Source organism: Symphalangus syndactylus, chromosome 19, assembly GCF_028878055.3.
Source record: "Symphalangus syndactylus isolate Jambi chromosome 19, NHGRI_mSymSyn1-v2.1_pri, whole genome shotgun sequence".
NCBI lineage: Eukaryota > Metazoa > Chordata > Mammalia > Primates > Hylobatidae > Symphalangus > Symphalangus syndactylus.
Window position 1 is genome coordinate 69,890,299 of NC_072434.2, and position 18,870 is coordinate 69,909,168.

Below are 18,870 nucleotides of genomic sequence, written 5' to 3' on the forward strand. Positions count from 1 at the left end.
CAGCAGAGTCTGCAGAACAGCAGATATTGATGAACATTATCTACCTTTGATCTTTGATGATGGTGACGTACAGATGGGTTTTTGGTGTGGATCTCCTTTCTGTTTGTTAGTTTTCCTTCTAACAGTCAGGACCCTCAGCTGCAGGTCTGTTGGAGTTTGCCGGAGGTCCACTCCAGACCCTGTTTGCCTGGGTATCAGCAGCAGAGGCTGCAGAACAGCAGATATTGGTGAACAGCAAATGTTGCTGCCTGATCGTTCTGCTGGAAGGTTTGTCTCAGAGGTGTACCCGGCCGTGTGAGGTGTCAGTCTACCCCTACTGGGGGATGCCTCCCAGTTAGGCTATTTGGGGGTCAGGGACCCACTTGAGGAGGCAGTCTGTCTGTTCTCAGATCTCCAGCTGCATGCTGGGAGAACCACTAGTCTCTTCAAAGCTGTCGGACAGGGACGTTTACGTCTGCAGAGGTTTCTGCTGCCTTTTGTTTAGCTATGCCCTGCCCCCAGAGGTGGAGTCTACAGATGCAGGAAGGCAGGTCTCCTTGAGCTGTGGTGGGCTCCACCCAGTGCGAGCTTCCTGGCCGCCTTGTTTACCTACTGAAGCCTAGGCAATGGTGGGGGCCCCTCCCCCAGCCTCGCTGCTGCCTTACCCTTTGATCTCAGACTGCTGTGCTAGCAATGAGTGAGGCTCCGTGGGCGTAGGATCCTCCAAGCCAGGCATGGGATATAATCTCCTGGTGTGCCGTTTGCTAAGACTGTTGGAAAAGCACAGTATTAGGGTGGGAGTGACCTGATTTTCCAGGTACCATCTGTCACCCCTTTCTTTGACTAAGAAAGGGAATTCCCTGACCCCTTGCGCTTCCCTTGCTTCAGCTCATGCTTGGTGCGCTGTACTCACTGTCCTGCACCCACTTTCTGACACTCCCCAGTGAGATGAACCTGGTACCTCAGTTGGAAATGCAGAAATCACCCGTCTTCTGCATTGCTCACGCTGGGAGCTGTAGACTGGAGATGTTCCTATTCAGCCATCTTGGCTCCACCTATCCTAAATTCCTAATTTTAATACAATTTAGTTGTTGGAATTTTATATTCTTATTTGTAAGTTATTCACTATCTCTAGATCAGAAAATTGTTCAGTTTTCAAGTTTTACTTCTCACATTTCAGTCACTTTGAAAACTTTTTTTGTCCTTGTTTTGTTTGTATATTTGGTGTGAGTCAGGAAATTAATCTAATCTCATGTTTTTCCCCTTATGGCTTTTTTTTTTTCCTAGCTAGATTATTTTTCTAACTGATTTGATAGGTTACTTTTTGTATATCAACATTTCATCTACTTTTTTTTTTTTTTTTTTTGAGACAGAGTCTTGCTCTGTTGCCCAGGCTGGAGTGCAGTGGCCTGATCTTGGCTCACTGCAACCTCTGCCTCCCAGGTTCAAGTGATTCTTCTGCCTCAGCCTCCCAGGTAGCTGGGATTACAGGCATGCACCACCACGCTCAGCTAATTTTTGTATTTTGAGTAGAGACGGGGTTTTACCATGTTAGTCAGGCTGGTCTGGAACTCCTGACGTCAGGTGATCTGCTCACCTTGGCCTCCCAAAGTGCTGGGATTACAGGCGTGAACCACCACGCCCAGCCTCGTCTACATTTGGTACTGTTTCTGTGATTTCCATAATGTTATCTGTAAATTTCTATGTTCCAGTACTATGCTGCCTCAGTTACTAAAGCTTTATTATTAATTCTACTATTAGACTGTCTTTCATGGTATTTTTTTCCCAGAAATGTCTTGGCTGTTCCTGACCTTTTATTCTTCTATATAAATTTTTAATCACCTTGACAAAGTCTGTCAAACAAACAAACAAAAAAACTGTTGAGATTCTGATTGAAGTTATTTTGAGTGTAAAGAATTGATGTCTTTGTTTTTTCTACTCAGTAATATTTTGCTCTATTGATCCCTTGATTGTAGGTTTGTTTTCTATTTTTAAACATTTCTGCTCTAATCTTTAGTATTATTCTACTTTGGATTTATAAAGTTTTACTTTTTCTAACTTCTTAATTTGGATACTTAATTTAGATAATATTTCTTGTTTTCTAGTATAAGTATTTTATGGCTGTATAAAGAGGATGTATGAGTACCTCTTTAGCTGCATCTCACAGGTTTTAATTTTAATATCTTAACATTTATTTCTTAATATTTTAAATTTTCTATCATTTCTTTTTTTGAAATATGAGTTATTTAGACATGTATTTCTTAATTTCCAAATTTATGGGGTTTCATGATTCATCTATTTCTACTCTAATTGTATTGTGATCATAGAATTTGGGCTATATGATGATAAATCATTTCAAATTTGTTGACTTACATTATGATCCAGTAGGTGGTTGATTTTCAAACTATGCCATATGTGCTTAAAATTATATGTATTCTCCACTTCTTGAGTTTTATATAATATGTTAAATCAAACTTTTAAATTGTGTTGTTAAAATCTGTATCCTTAATGTTTTTGTTTGTTTGTTTGCTAGTTTTGGTAGGAAAAGGTTGGCCTGATTAACTGAAATAAGTTTGTTAAAATGCCTTATTATCATACTAGATTTATTTTTTCTCCCTATGGTTCTTTCAGTTTTTGAAATATATATTGTATGTTTACACATTTGCATTCTATATTTAGAAACCATGTTGTTAAGTCCAAATTCCAAACTCTTCTGTCTTATTTTCCTGGCGAAATGAAAATTTAGTCACTATGTAGTGATTGTCTTTCTGTCCAGTGACTCTTTCTGCTTGAATATCTTTTTTCTGATATAAATATAGCTATAATATTTTTGTTTTCTTTAATAGTTGCCTGGTATATCTCTTTCCTGTACTTGCATCCTTGTTGTATCCTTATGTTTCAGAAATTTGTCTTTTGAATACGGTATAACTGAAATTTCTTCCTAATTTTGCTGTCATTGTCCTTTTAGATAATTTAGTTCATTTATATTGATTATAATTAGTAATATGTTTCTATTTATTTCTGCCACTTTATTTTGTACTTTCTCTTTTGTTCTGACTTTTCTATTTATCTTTCTGTCTCCTCTTAGATGGGTTGCTTATATATTTATTTTTATTTCACCCCCACTCCCAACTGTTAGCTTGAAATTTATGCATTCTATATATCCTTTAGTCATTAGCATAAAAATTTTAAGATGCATATTTATCAAAGCATAAGTTTAATCCATCTATTTTTCTTCCCCCAGAAAATGCAAGTATCTTAAAACACTTTCGTTCTGGTCATTCCCTCTCCTGACCTCTACGCTGTTATTGTTGGGTAATTTAGTTCCATCTCACTTTTAATCCCATAAGAAATAATTATTGTTTTATGCAGTGTTTGTTTAGCTTTACTCACATATTACTTTTTTTGCTCATAATTTTTTCTCTCATCTGAGACCTTTCACTTGGGATCATAGTACTTCTTTTTTGAAGTCCTTTAGGATAATTTTTATTTGTGTTTATTGATTTTATTTGCCTAGCAATGTCTTTATGTTGCCTTTATTCTTGAAACATATTTTTACCAGATATAGAATTCCAAGTTGATGCTTATTTTTCCTTAGCACATTGAAAATATTGTATCATTTTCTTGGTTTAGATTTTATCGTCAAGAAGCCCATTCTTAGTTCAATGGTTTTCCAGCTTAAGTAATCTATCTCTAGTATCATTAGGATCTCCTCCTTGTCTTTGGCATTCTGCAGTTTCACTATGTTGGGTGTTTGTGTGTGTGTGTGTGTGTGTGTGTATCCACATGTGGGTGCTCATATGTATATATATATGAACATATGTTCATTCTGCTTAGAATTTGTTGAACTTTATGAAACTGAAGATTTATGTCTGGAAAATTATTCTCAGTCATTATGGTCCCCATTTCTCTCTTCTTCCAGACTCTTGATTTGTTTTGTCTGATTTATTACTTTATTCTTTGTAATAGTTAACCTGTCTTTTATTTTTTCAGATCTACCTGAATAAAAATAAGATTACTGTTTGGGAAAGTGAAAGAGGAAATGAATATTGTATGGGCAACCTATTAAAATCAACCACAACTATCCTTTATTTTAAACTTTTTCTCATGTTTTTAATCCCTCTCGTGTAAACACATAGTTTGTTTGGCCTCTGATACTTTGGAAGATTCATGCATTATTATATTTCTTCAAGACTTAATACATTATATTTCAACCTGTATTTTGTGAACTGTGCGTTTTAGATAGCATCTATTGACTCCCCATTGCAAAATGAAGATATTAGAATATAATTCATGAATTTACCTTTTATCTGATGTCTCCTACTCCCAGATTTCCATTGTTTATGTTATAATTTTTGTTCTTCTTACGGATAATTTTATACTTTTTAATAATGTATTTACACTTCTGTTATTTTATATTTATCAGCCTTAACCAGTGTCTGTTGACCTCTGTATCTGAAAGATGAGGAAAGCAAATCACTTATGCTACCTACATTCCATCTACCTCCCTTTCCTCCCATCTTGATTTTTTTTTAGTACTTGCACTATTACTTTGATACTCATATTTAGATTTTATTTGCTACCTAAATATAAGTGTAGAAATAAAATTTTGTTCTGTGTTCATAAGTCCCTTCATTGTTTTGACTTAGTTCTGTATTTAAATGAGTTTAATGCTGTTATTATTATTTTCTTTATTTATAAGTTGTCTTTATTTTATGTCTGTTGGTGGGATTTATTGTCATGTGCCTTTTATAAGAAAGTATTATGGGTGATATTTTTCTTGAATTTTGCATGTTTTGAAATGTTTGTTATCTTTATGCTTAAATGAAAACTTGACTCTATATAAAATTCTTAAGCTATTCTTTTTATTTCCCTTAGGAAATGTTCTGGCATTTGAATGTTGCTGTGGAGAAGTGTGAGGTTAACTTGATGTTTTTTACTTGTCTGATATGAAAAAAGTAGCTCATTTAATTTTTTTTTACGGTTTGATTAGTAATGAGTTTGAGCACCCTTTCTTGTTTATTGGATGTTTGTTGGTAATGATGAGAGCATGAATATGTAAGTCACTCCAAAGTCAATGCTGAGGTTGGGGTTAGCATATACTCTCTTGAAGGAGTTGGCAAATGATGGCCTATCGGCCAAATCTGGCCTGCCACCTGTTTTTGTACGTCTACAAGCTAAGAATGGTTTTTATACATGAAAATTCACAACCACTTTAGTGATAGGTAACACCAACTTTGAATCCCAGTTAAGTGAGATGTTATCTTCCCCAAAAGAACACTATTTTTCTCATAGGCCTGTATTACAAAAAAACATACTTAATTATTATTACCACTTATTGACTTTCATCAATAAAACATTTGTGGCAATTTGTTTTGTCTTTTGTTATATGGTGCCTATGTAATAGCCTCAGTTTTGCCTTTTGACTCACAAAGTCTGAAATATTTACTCTTTGGCTCTTTTTATTTTATTGTATTTTATTTTTTGAGATGGAGTCTCACTCTATTGCCCAGGCTGGAGTGCAGTGGCATGATCTCAGCTCACTGCAACCTCTGCCTCCTGGGTTCCAGCGATTCGCCTGCCTCAGCCTCTTAAGTAGCTGGGATTACAGCCACTCCTGGCTAATTTTTGTATTTTTAGTAGAGGCGGGGTTTTGCCATCTTGCCCAAGCTGGTCTCGAACTCCTGGCATCAAGTGATCCACCCACCTTGGCCTCCCAAAGCGCTGGGATTACAGACGTGAGCCACTGCACCCGGCCTTGTTGGCTCTTTTTCTTGCTTTATTGCAAATCCAGAATGGATTTGATTTAGGGATTTTTTTTTTTAATCCAGTGCAATCTACTTCGCTTAGGGTCTGTTTCTTCGTCTTATCTCCAGTTATGGTCAAAGTTGTATCCTTCAGTTATTGGCTGCAGTGAATGATCCTTCTGTGGCCTTTCTTGGTATTCTTTGGGTCATGACTAGGACTCTTTCTGCACCCTGAGTCTCGTCAATAGGTAGACTGTCCTACATTGATGTTATAGTTGTCAGCTTCATACCTGCTGTGTAGATTTCTGGCTTTTTTTTTTTTGAGGCAGAGGCAGGAATCTAATAATCAAGCTTCTTTAGAGTTCCTGCAAATATTAGAAATTTAATAAATACAAATCAAATTGCTTTGAAGTCAGATTTCTCTCATAAAAGAATTTCAGAGTTGGTTGCAAGAGCTTTTGACAGCAAACAACCAGAGCTATCAGAATACTAAAGCATCCAGAGAGTTTTTTTTCCATTAAATTTTTTTTATTTTATTATTATTATACTTTAAGTTTTAGGGTATATGTGCACAACGTGCAGGTTTGTTATATATGTATACATGTGCCATGTTGGTGTGCTCCACCCATTAACTCGTCATTTAGCATTAGGTATATCTCCTAATGCTGTCCACATGTATGTTTATAGCGGCACTATTCACAATAGCAAAGACTTGGAACCAACCTAAATGTCCAACGATAGGCAGGATTAAGAAAATGTGGCACATAACCAGGCTTGCTTAGGTAAATAAAGCAGCCAGGAAGCTCGAACTGGGTGGAGCCCACCACAGCTCAAGGAAGCCTGCCTGCCTCTGTAGGCTCCACCTCTGGGGGCAGGGCACAGACAAAGAAAAAGACAGCAGGAACCTCTGCAGACCTAAATGTCCCTGTCTGCCAGCTTTGAAGAGAGTACTGGTTCTCCCAGCATGCAGCTGGAGATCTGAGAATGGGCAGACTGCCTCCTAAAGTGGGTCCCTGACCCCCGAGCAGCCTAACTGGGAGGCACCCCCCAGTAGGGACAGACTGACACATCACTCGGCCAGGTACTCCTCTGAGACAAAACTTCCAGAGGAACGATCAGACAGCTGAATTTGCGGTCTCACGAAAATCTGCTGTTCTGCAGCCACCGCTGCTGACACCCAGCAAAACAGGGTCTGGAGTGGACCTCTAGCAAACTCCAATAGACCTGCAGCTGAGGGTCCTATCTGTTAGAAGGAAAACTAACAAACAGGTCACCCACACCAAAAACCCATCTGTACATCACCATCATCAAAGACCAAAAGTAGAAAAACCTACAAAAATGGGGAGAAAACAGAGCAGAAAAACTGGAAACTCTAAAAAGCAGAGCACCTCTCCTCCTCCAAAGGAACGCAGTTCCTCAACAGCTACGGAACAAAGCTGGATGGAGAATGACTTTGATGAGTTGAGAGAAGAAGGCTTCAGACGATCAAACTACTCCAAGCTACGGGAGGAAATTCAAACCAATGGCAAAGAAGTTAAAAACATTGAAAAAAAATAGATGAACGTATAACTAAGATAACCAATGCAGAGAAGGGCTTAAAGGAGCTGATGGAGCTGAAAGCCAAGTTTTGAGAGCTACATGAAGATTGCAGAAGCCTCGGTAGCCAATGCGATCAACCGGAAGAAAGGGTATCAGTGATGGAAGACGAAATGAATGAAATGAAGCGAGAAGGGAAGTTTAAGGAACAAAGCCTCCAAGAAATATGGGACTATGTGAAAAGACCAAACCTACGTCTGATTGGTGTACCTGAAAGTGACGGGGAGAATGGAACCAAGTTGGAAGACACTCTGCAAGATATTATCCAGGAGAACTTCCCCAATCTAGCAAGGCAGGCCAACATTCAGATTCAGGAAATACAGAGAACGCCACAAAGATACTCCTTGAGAAGAGCAACTCCAAGACACATAATTGTCAGATTCACCAAAGTTGAAATGAAGGAAAAAATGTTAAAGGTGGCCAGAGAGAAAGGTCGGGTTACCCACAAAGGGAAGCCCATCAGACTAACAGTGGATCCCTTGGCAGAAACTCTACAAGCCAGAAGAGAGTGGGGGCCAATATTCAACATTCTTAAAGAAAAGAATTTTCAACCCAGAATTTCATATCCAGCCAAACTAAGCTTTATAAGTGAAGGAGAAATAAAATACTTTACAGACAAGCAAATGCTGAGTGATTTTGCAACCACCAGACCTGCGCTAAAAGAGCTCCTGAAGGAAGCACTAAACATGGAAAGGAACAACCGGTACCAGCCACTGCAAAAACATGCCAAATTGTAAAGACCATTGAGGCTAGGAAGAAACTGCATCAACTAACAAGCAAAATAACCAACTAACATCATAATGACAGGATCAAATTCACACATAACAATATTAACTTTAAATGTAAATGGACTAAATGCTCCAATTAAAAGACACAGACTGGCAAATTGGATAAGGAGTCAAGATCCATCAGTGTGCTGTATTCAGGAAACCCATCTCACGTGCAGAGACACACATAGACTCAAAATAAAGGGATGGAGGAAGATCTACCAAGCAAATGGAAAACAAAAAAAGGCAGGGGTTGCAATCCTAGTCTCTGATAAAATAGACTTTAAACCAACAAAGATGAAAAGAGACAAAGAAGGCCATTACACAATGGTAAAGGGATCAATTCAACAAGAAGAGCTAACTATCCTAAATATATATGCACCCAACACAGGAGCACCCAGATTCATAAAGCAAGTCCTCAGTGACCTACAAAGAGACTTAAACTCCCACACAATAATAATGGGAGATTTTAACACCCCACTGTCAACATTAGACAGATCAATGAGACAGAAAGTTAACAAGGATACCCAGGAATCGAACTCAGCTCTGCACCAAGTGGACCTAATAGACATCTACAGAACTCTCCACCCCAAATCAACAGAATATACATTTTTTTCAGCACCACACCACACCTATTCCAAAATTGACCACATAGTTGGAAGTAAAGCTCTCCTCAGCAAATGTAAAAGAACAGAAATTATAACAAACTGTCTCTCAGACCACAGTGCAATCAAACTAGAACTCAGGATTAAGAAACTCACTCAAAACTGCTCAACTACATGGAAACTGAACAACCTGCTCCTGAATGACTACTGGATACATAACGAAATGAAGGCAGAAATAAAGATGTTCTTTGAAACCAACGAGGACAAAGACACAACATACCAGAATCTCTGGGACACATTCAAAGCAGTGTGTAGAGGGAAATTTATAGCACTAAATGCCCACAAGAGAAAGCAGGAAAGATCCAAAATTGACACCCTAACATCACAATTAAAAGAACTAGAAAAGCAAGAGCAAACACATTCAAAAGCTAGCAGAAGGCAAGAAATAACTAAAATCAGAGCAGAACTGAAGGAAATAGAGACACAAAAAACCCTTTAAAAAAATTAATGAATCCAGGAGCTGGTTTTTCGAAAAGATCAACAAAATTGATAGACTGCTAGCAAGACTAATAAAGAAGAAAAGAGAGAAGAATCAAATAGATGCAATAAAAAATGATAAAGGGGATATCACCACCGATCCCACAGAAATACAATCTACCATCAGAGAATACTACAAACACTTCTATGCAAATAAACTAGAAAATCTAGAAGAAATGGATAAATTCCTCGACAAATACACCCTCCCAAGACTAAACCAAGAAGAAGTTGAATCTCCGAATAGACCAATAACAGGCTCTGAAATTGAGGCAATAATCAATAGCTTACCAACCAAAAAGAGTCCAGGACCTGATGGATTCACAGCCGAATTCTACCAGAGGTACAAGGAGGAACTGGTACCATTCCTTCTGAAACTATTCCAATTGGTAGAAAAAGAGGGAATCCTCCCTAACACATTTTATGAGGCCAGCATCATCCTGATACCAAAGCCTGGCAGAGACACAACCAAAAAAGAGAATTTTAGACCAATATCCTTGATGAACATTGATGCAAAAATCCTCAATAAAATACTGGCAAACCGAATCCAGCAGCACATGAAAAAGCTTATCCACCATGATCAAGTGGGCTTCATCCCTGGGATGCAAGGCTGGTTCAACATATGCAAACCAATAAATGTAATCCAGCATATAAACAGAACCAACAACAGGAACCACATGATTATCTCAATAGATGCAGAAAAGGCCTTTGACAAAATTCAACAACCCTTCATGCTAAAAACTCTCAATAAATTAGATATTGATGGGACGTATCTCAAAATAATACAAGCTATCTATAACAAACACACAGCCACTATCATACTGAATGGGCAAAAACTGGAAGCATTCCCTTTGAAAACTGGCACAAGACAGGGATGCCCTCTCTCACCGCTCCTATTCAACATAGTGTTGGAAGTTCTGGCCAGGGCAATCAGGCAGGAGAAGGAAATAAAGGGTATTCAATTAGGAAAAGAGGAAGTCAAATTGTCTCTGTTTGCGGATGACATGATTGTATATCTAGAAAACCCCATCGTCTCAGCCCAAAATCTCCTTAAGCTGATAAGCAACTTCAGCAAAGTCTCAGGATACAAAATCAATGTACAAAAATCACAAGCATTCTTGTACACCAATCACAGACAAACAGAGAGCCAAATCATGAGTGAACTCCCATTCACAATTGCTTCAAAGAGAATAAAATACCTAGGAATCCAACTTACAAGGGATGTGAAGGACCTCTTCAAGGAGAACTACAAACCACTGCTCAATGAAATAAAAGAGGATACAAACAAATGGAAGAACATTCCATGCTCATGGGTTGGAAGAATCAATATCGTGAAAATGGCCATACTGCCCAAGGTAATTTATAGATTCAATGCCATCCCCATCAAGCTACCAATGACTTTCTTCACAGAATTGGAAAAAACTACTTTAAAGTTCATATGGAACCAAAAAAGAGCCCGCATCACCAAGTCAATCCTAAGCCAAAAGAACAAAGCTGGAGGCATCACGCTACCTGACTTCAAACTATACTACAAGGCTACAGTAATCAAAACAGCATGGTACTGGTACCACAACAGAGACATAGATCAATGGAACAGTACAGAGCCCTCAGAAATGATGCCGCATATCTACAACTATCTGATCTTTGACAAACCTGACAAAAACAAGAAATGGGGAAAGGATTCCCTATTTATTAAATGGTGCTGGGAAAACTGGCTAGCCATATGTAGAAAGCTGAAACTGGATCCCTTCCTTACACCTTATACAAAATTAATTCAACATGGATTAAAGACTTAAATGTTAGACCTAAAACCATTAAAATCCTACAAGAAAGCCTAGACAATACCATTCAGGACATAGGCGTGGGCAAGGACTTCATGTCTAAAACACCAAAAGCAATGGCAACAAAAGCCAAAATTGACAAATGGGATCTAATTAAACTAAACAGCTTCTGCACAGCAAAAGAAACTACCATCAGAGTGAACAGGCAACCTACAGAATGGGAGAAAATTTTTGCAACCTATTCATCTGACAAAGGGCTAATATCCAGAATCTACAATGTACTCAAACAAATTTACAAGAAAAAAACAAACAACCCCATCAAAAAGTGGGCAAAGGACATGAACAGACACTTCTCAAAAGAAGACATTTATGCAGCCAAAAAACACATGAAGAAATGCTCATCATCACTGGCCATCAGAGAAATGCAAATCAAAACCACAGTGAGATAACCATCTCACACCAGTTAGAATGGCCATCATTAAAAAATCAGGAAACAACAGGTGCTGGAGAGGATGTGGAGGAATAGGAACACTTTTACACTGTTGGTGGGACTGTAAACTAGTTCAACCATTGTGGAAGTCAGTGTGGTGATTCCTCAGGGATCTAGAACTAGAAATACCATTTGACCCAGCCATCCCATTACTGGGTATATACCCAAAGGATTATAAATCATGCTGCTATAAAGACACATGCACACGTATGTTTATTGCAGCACTGTTCACAATAGCAAAGACTTGGAACCAACCCAAATGTCCAACAACGATAGACTGGATTAAGAAAATGTGGCACATATACACCATGGAATACTATGCAGCCATAAAAAATGATGAGTTCATGTCCTTTGTAGGGACATGGATGAAACTGGAAAACATCATTCTCAGTAAACTATCGCAAGGACAAAAAACCAAACACCGCATGTTGTCACTCATAGGTGGGAATTGAACAATGAGAACTCATGGACACAGGAAGGGGAACATCACACTCCGGGGACTGTTGTGGGGTTGGGGGAGTGGAGAGGGATAGCATTAGGAGATATACCTAATGCTAAATGACAAGTTAATGGGTGCAGGAAATCAACATCGCACATGGATACATATGTAACAAACCTGCACATTGTGCACATGTACCCTAAAACCTAAAGTATAATAATAAAAATAAAAATAAAATAAATAAATAAACCTATTAAGGAAATAAAAAAATAATAATAATAATTGTACATATTTCTGGGGCACATAGTAATGTTTCAATACATACAATGTATAGTGATCAGATCAGGGCAATTCATATGTCCATCATCTCAAACATTTATCCTTTGTGTTGGGAACTTTCAGTATCCTCCCTTCTAGCTGTTTGAAGATGTATAAATCTATTTTTGTTAACTATACTCATCCTACAGTGGTATAGAACACTAAACATATTCCTCCTGTCTACCAGTATTCTTGAATCCTTTAACAAATCTCTCCCCATCTCCCCCTTCCTGTTCTGTGTCTCATTCTTCTCTTGGTTTCTTTTGCAGACCTGAGCAGAGTAAGGATGAACTGGTGATGGAAATTCTATCCGACTTGCTAAAGCGGCTGCCACTGACAGTGGAGAAAGAAGAAAGTGCTGTTGGAACTCCAAGCACATTGAAGAGCATGATGTCAAGCTCCATTTGGGAGTCTCTTTCTAAAAATCTCAAAGGTGAGCATGGGACAGGAGCTTTTTCCCCTTACCTCACTCTCCTCAAGAAAGGGCTCTGGCATCAGGAGTAAGGTAAAGATAGGACAAAAATTCTCCAGAGGTGAAAAGACTGAGATAAGATGGAAAACTCAGTCTCTGCCTCCTCTCTCCAAGTTGAAAGACAAAGAGCACAGAAGAACATCACGCTTTAGTTTGGGGGTGGGTAGCGAGTGGCACTGAAACCAAAAGTGAAGAAATAACAAGTGTAGCAAACCAGAAAGCAGCAACTCTGCTTTGGAGATTCTCAAGAGCTCCTAGATGCCTGTTCTCTCTGCCTCTCTGCCTTCTGGAACAGCGGAAGTTTAGAGGGACCTTCTGCTAAAAGACCACTTTACTCCGAGAAGCTAAGGGGAATCAGGGCAGGCCCAGGAAGACAGAGGAAGCCCGGTTGCCCAGAGATGGCTCCAAACCCAGCTCTAAGGGGCTAGATTGCTGGACTATGATACTTTTCCCAGTTAAATTTTAATACCCATATTTTATCCCTTTGCAGAAGTTTATTTGGGAACCAAATATTGAGCAATAGTCTATCAAAACAGTATTATTGTTGAGTCTCAATCAAAGGTCAGCAAATTAGGGCTCACAGGCCAAATCCAGCCCACCATTTGTTTTTGTACAGCCTGTGAACTAAAAAATGGCTTTTGCATTTTTTAATGGTTGAAAAAAATCAAAAGAAGGAGTATAGTTTATGACACATAAATGTTATATGAAATTCCAATTTGAGTGCCATAAATAAAGCTTTATTGGAACACAGACACACTTACTCATGACATATTGTCTATGCATCCACACATAGTAGATAGTGTGGCTATACCAGTATATAGTGTGGCCGCACCCACACTACAAGGGGAGAGCTGAGTAGCTTTCACAGAGGTGGTATGGTCCCCATACCCTAAAATGTTTGCTATCTGACCTTCTACAGAAAATGTTTATCAACCCCTGGTCAAGACACACAAAATTCCCTTAACTTTCAAAGCCTAAGTCCCTCTATGTAAAACCTCTTTTTAATCTGTAAAATATCAAAATTTTATCTCTTTTTAAAATCCAGATCACGACCCCCTTATCCATTGTGTCTTGCTAACCTTTTTGAAGCAAGAAATTAAACGATTTGATAAGTTATTATTTGTCATACATAAATCCTTAAAAGATCTTCAACTTGCTATAAAAGGAGAGATCATCCTCACCCAAGAATTGGAGGAAATATTTAGCTCTTTTCTTAATATGAGAGTGCCTACATTGTGGCAGGTAAGCAATTATTATTATTTCCTATTTTCTTGCTTGCTTGAAATAAATGTCCAAGTTCAAGGGAATGGTGAAGTTAAATAGTGCATCTGTGTGATGAAATCTGTAACTCTTAAAAGATGCTGACATACTTTTTCACATTTTCACATCTCTGAAGTTGGAATGCCTCTTAACAGTCACTGTTCGCCAGGCGGCACCGTCACTTAGTTCTCACTATCTGTGTGTGTGAACTATGTATCATGGCAGTTCATGTTGAAGTAGGTGCACTCTTGGTATTACTATAAGTGTTGAGTTTAATTGCTTTTAAAATAAAAATAAAGCTAAATAAGATGATGAAGAAATTGCTGGGTCATGGTCTTAAACAGAAGACCAAATTGTAAAAACACAATATTTATTAGACCAGGAATAAAATAAGCCATGGAAGATCTGGCAGCACAGAGTAGGAAATTAACAAGCTTGATGTTGGACACAAACACTATTTCTCCAGAAATGAACTTCTCCCCTTAGGATTAGCACTGGCCTTTTCCAGAACCCTGAATCCTATACCAGATTGAAAACCTGTGTAGACATGTGAAAAGATGTTCAACAGCATTTGCTTTGGGGGAAATGCAAATCAAAACCACAATGAGATACAACTTCACACCTACTAAGATGGAGAGAATTAAAAATACATAAAAACAAGCATTGGGAGAAATTTGAACCCTCATGCACCACTCATGGGAATGTAAAATGGTGCAGCTACTTTGGAAATAGTCCAGTAGTTCCTCAAAAAGTTAAACAGATTTACCATTTGACCCAGCAATTTCACTCCTAGGAATATATCCAAGAGAAATTAAAGCATAAATCCAGGCCGGGCACGGGGCCTCATGCTTGTAATCCCAGCACTTTGGGAGGCCAAGGTGGTGGATCACCTGATGTCAGGAGTTTGAGACCAGCCTGGCCAACATGGTGAAACCCTGTCTTTACTAAAAATAACAATAATAATAAAATGGCCAGGCATGGTGGTGGGTGCCTATAATCCCAGCTACTTGTGAGGCTAAGGGAGGAGAATTGCTTGAACCCAGAAGGGAGAGGTTGCAGTGAACCGAGATCATGCTATTGCACTCCAGCCTGGGCAACAGAGGGAGACTCCGTCTCAAAAAAGAAAAAAAAAAAAAAGTCCACACAAAAACTTGCACATGAATGTTCATGGCAGCATTATTTATAATACCCAAAAGGTGAAAACAATTCAAATGTCCATTGACTGATGAATGGATAAAATATGGTATGTCCCTGTAATGAAATATTATTCAGCCAGCAAAATGAATGAAGTACTGATACAGGCTACCACATGGATAAACCTTGAAAACAGTAGTTCTTCTGTGCTAAGTGTAGGAAGGCCATCACAAAAGACCATATACTATATGATTTCATTTACAGGAAATGCCCAGAATAGACAAATCCATAGTGACAGAAAATAGATTATTGGTTGCCTCAGTTTGTGGGTGACAGAGAATTAGAGAATGGATGCTGAGAGTGTTTTCTTTTGGAGTCATGAAAACGTTCTACAATGGACTACAGTGGTAGTTGCACAACTAGTGATTATACGAAAAACATTAATTTGTACACTTTAAATAAGTAAGTTGTATGGCATATGAGTTACATCTCAATGAAGTTATTTTTAAAACCTATGTAGAAAACATGAAGACAGATGAGAGGAAATAATAACAATTATAATTCTTTAAAATTGAATACAAGCTGTGATGAAAAATTGAGATGTGGAGACACATCCAGAATCATAGGACTTCAGAGCTTGAAAGGATCTTAAGGAACCCCCACTCCAATGACCTTATTTTACAGATATGGAAACGTAAAAAGCAGAGAGGCCTTATTACATTCTTAGCAAGCCCCATGGTGAAACAGCTAGGACTCTACAAGTGCAAAGTTAGGCTGAAAGAACACGGCCGAGTTGGTACACTCTAAGTACAGTCACATGTGGCTGAGACCATTGCTCACCTGACAGAGTGACAAGAGGTGAGATGAATCAAGTAGAAATGTCCGGCTTGGACAAATGGGTAGGAACTAGTGCATTCAGAGACAGGGTGAGCAGAAAGACGTGCTGTATGAGAAACAGATGAAGACATCTTGTTTCGGACATGGAAAGTGTGAGGAGCTAGAAGGGCTCTCAAGTGGATCTATTGAAAGGCAATGGGACTGATCTTAGTTATTTCTTGCCTTCTGCTAGCTTTTGAATGTGTTTGCTCTTGCTTTTCTAGTTCTTTTAATTGTGATGTTAGGGTGTCAATTTTGGATCTTTCCTGCTTTCTCTTGTGGGCATTTAGTGCTATAAATTTCCCTCTACACACTGCTTTGAATGTGTCCCAGAGATTCTGGTATGTTGTGTCTTTGTCCTCGTTGGTTTCAAAGAACATCTTTATTTCTGCCTTCATTTCGTTATGTATCCAGTAGTCATTCAGGAGCAGGTTGTTCAGTTTCCATGTAGTTGAGCAGTTTTGAGTGAGTTTCTTAATCCTGAGTTCTAGTTTGATTGCACTGTGGTCTGAGAGACAGTTTGTTATAATTTCTGTTCTTTTACATTTGCTGAGGAGTGCTTTACTTCCAACTATGTGGTCAATTTTGGAATAAGTGCGATGTGGTGCTGAGAAGAATGTATATTCTGTTGATTTGGGGTGGAGAGTTCTGTAGATGTCTATTAGGTCTGCTTGGTGCAGAGCTGAGTTCAATTCCTGGATATCCTTGTTAACTTTCTGTCTTGTTGATCTGTCTAATGTTGACAGTGGGGTGTTAAAGTCTCCCATTATTATTGCGTGGGAACTAAGATCAGAGCAGAACTGAAGGAGATAGAGACACAAAAAAGCCTTCAAAAAATCAATGAATCCAGGAGCTGGTTTTTCGAAAAGATCAACAAAATTGATAGACAGCTAGCAAGACTAATAAAGAATAAAAGAGATAAGAATCAAATGGACACAATAAAAAAGATAAAAGGGATATCACCATCGATCCCACAGAAATACAAACTACCATCAGAGAATACTATAAACACCCCTATGCAAATAAACTAAAAAATCTAGAAGAAATGGATAAATTCCTGGACAGATACACCCTCCCAAGACTAAACCAGGAAGAAGTTGAATCCCTCAATAGACCAATAACAGGTTCTGAAATTGAGGCAATAATTAATAGCTTACCAACCAAAAAAAGTCCAGGACCAGATGGATTCACAGCTGAATTCTACCAGAGGTACAAAGAGGAGCTGGTACCATTCCTTTTGAAACTATTCCAATCAATAGAAAAAGAGAAAATCCTCCCTAACTCACTTTATGAGGCCAACATCATCCTGATACCAAAGCCTGGCAGAGACACAACAAAAAAAGAGAATTTTAGACCAATATCCCTGATGAACATAGATGCAAAAATCCTCAATAAAATACTGGCATACCAAATCCAGCAACACATCAAAAAGCTTATCCACTATGATCAAGTTGGCTTCCCCCCTGGGATGCAAGGGTAGTTCAACATACGCAAATCAATAAACGTAATCCATCATGTAAACAGAACCAAAGACAAAAACCACATGATTATCTCAATAGATGCAGAAAAGGCCATTGACAAAATTCAACAACGCTTCATGCTAAAAACTCTCAATAAACTAGGTATTGATAGGACGTATCTCAAAATAATAAGAGCTATTTATGACAAACCCACAGCCAGTATCATACTGAATGGGCAAAAACTGGAAGCATTCCCTTTGAAAACTGGCACAAGACAGGGATGCCCTGTCTCACCACCCCTATTCAACATAGTGTTGGAAGTTCTGGCCAGGGCAATCAGGAAAGAGAAAGAAATAAAGGGTATTCAATTAGGAAAAGAGGAAGTCAAATTGTCCCTGTTTGCAGATGACATGATTGTATATTTAGAAAACCCCATCATCTCAGCCCAAAATCTCCTTAAGCTGATAAGCAACTTCAGCAAAGTCTCAGGATACAAAATCAATGTGCAAAAATCACAAGCGTTCCTATACACCAATCACAGACAAACAGAGAGCCAAATCATGAGTGAACTACCATTCACAATTGCTTCAAAGAGAATAAAATACTTAGGAATCCAACTTACAAGGGATGTGAAGGACCTCTTCAAGGAGAACTACAAACCACTGCTCAATAACATGAAAGAGGACACAAACAAATGCAAGAACATTCCATGCTCATGGATAGGAAGAATCAATATTGTGAAAATGGCCATACTGCCCAAGGTAATTTATAGATTCAAATACCATCCCCATCAAGCTACCAATGACTTTCTTCACAGAATTGGAAAAAACTACTTTAAAGTTCATATGGAACCAAAAAAGAGCCCGCAGTGCCAAGTCAATCCTAAGCCAAAAGAACAAAGCTGGAGGCATCATGCTACCTGACTTCAAACTAAACTACAAGGCTGCAGTAACCAAAACAGCATGGTACTGGTACCAAAACAGAGATATAGACCAATGGAACAGAACAGAGCCCTCAGAAATAATGCCACGTATCTACAACCATCTGATCTTTGAGAAACCTGACAGAAAGAAGAAATGGGGAAACGATTCCCTATTTAATAAATGGTGCTGGGAAAAGTGGCTAGCCATATGTAGAAAGCTGAAACTGTATCCCTTCCTTACACCTTATATAAAAATTAATTCAAGATGGATTAAAGACTTAAATGTTAGACCTAAAACCATAAAAACCCTAGAAGAAAACCTAGGCAATACCATTCAGGCCATAGGCATGGGCAAGGACTTCATGACTAAAACACCAAAAGCAATGACAACAAAAGCCAAAATTGACAAATGGGATCTAATTAAATGAAAGAGCTTCTGCACAGCAAAAGAAACTACATCAGAGTGAACAGCAACCTACAGGCTGGGAGA

General features: G+C 38.4%; 1 protein-coding gene across 19 annotated transcripts in view; it reads left to right on the forward strand.

Moving 5' to 3' along the window:
• The window catches only part of DNAH14 (dynein axonemal heavy chain 14), a 59,400-nt gene that overhangs the window by 18,198 nt on the left and 22,332 nt on the right, over positions 1 to 18,870 (forward strand). For 12 of the 19 annotated variants that reach the window (XR_010114601.1, XR_010114603.1, XR_010114593.1 and 9 more), the window contains exons 2-3: positions 12,526 to 12,689; positions 13,774 to 13,970. Coding sequence is in view for 5 of the 19 variants with exons in the window: in XM_063613416.1 (XP_063469486.1) it covers positions 12,554 to 12,689; positions 13,774 to 13,970 (333 nt within the window). In the remaining 14 variants the exon portion in view is untranslated. The remainder of the gene's footprint in view (positions 1 to 12,525; positions 12,690 to 13,773; positions 13,971 to 18,870) is intronic. The other 7 variants (XR_010114602.1, XR_010114606.1, XR_010114605.1 and 4 more) reach the window with 2 other exon arrangements.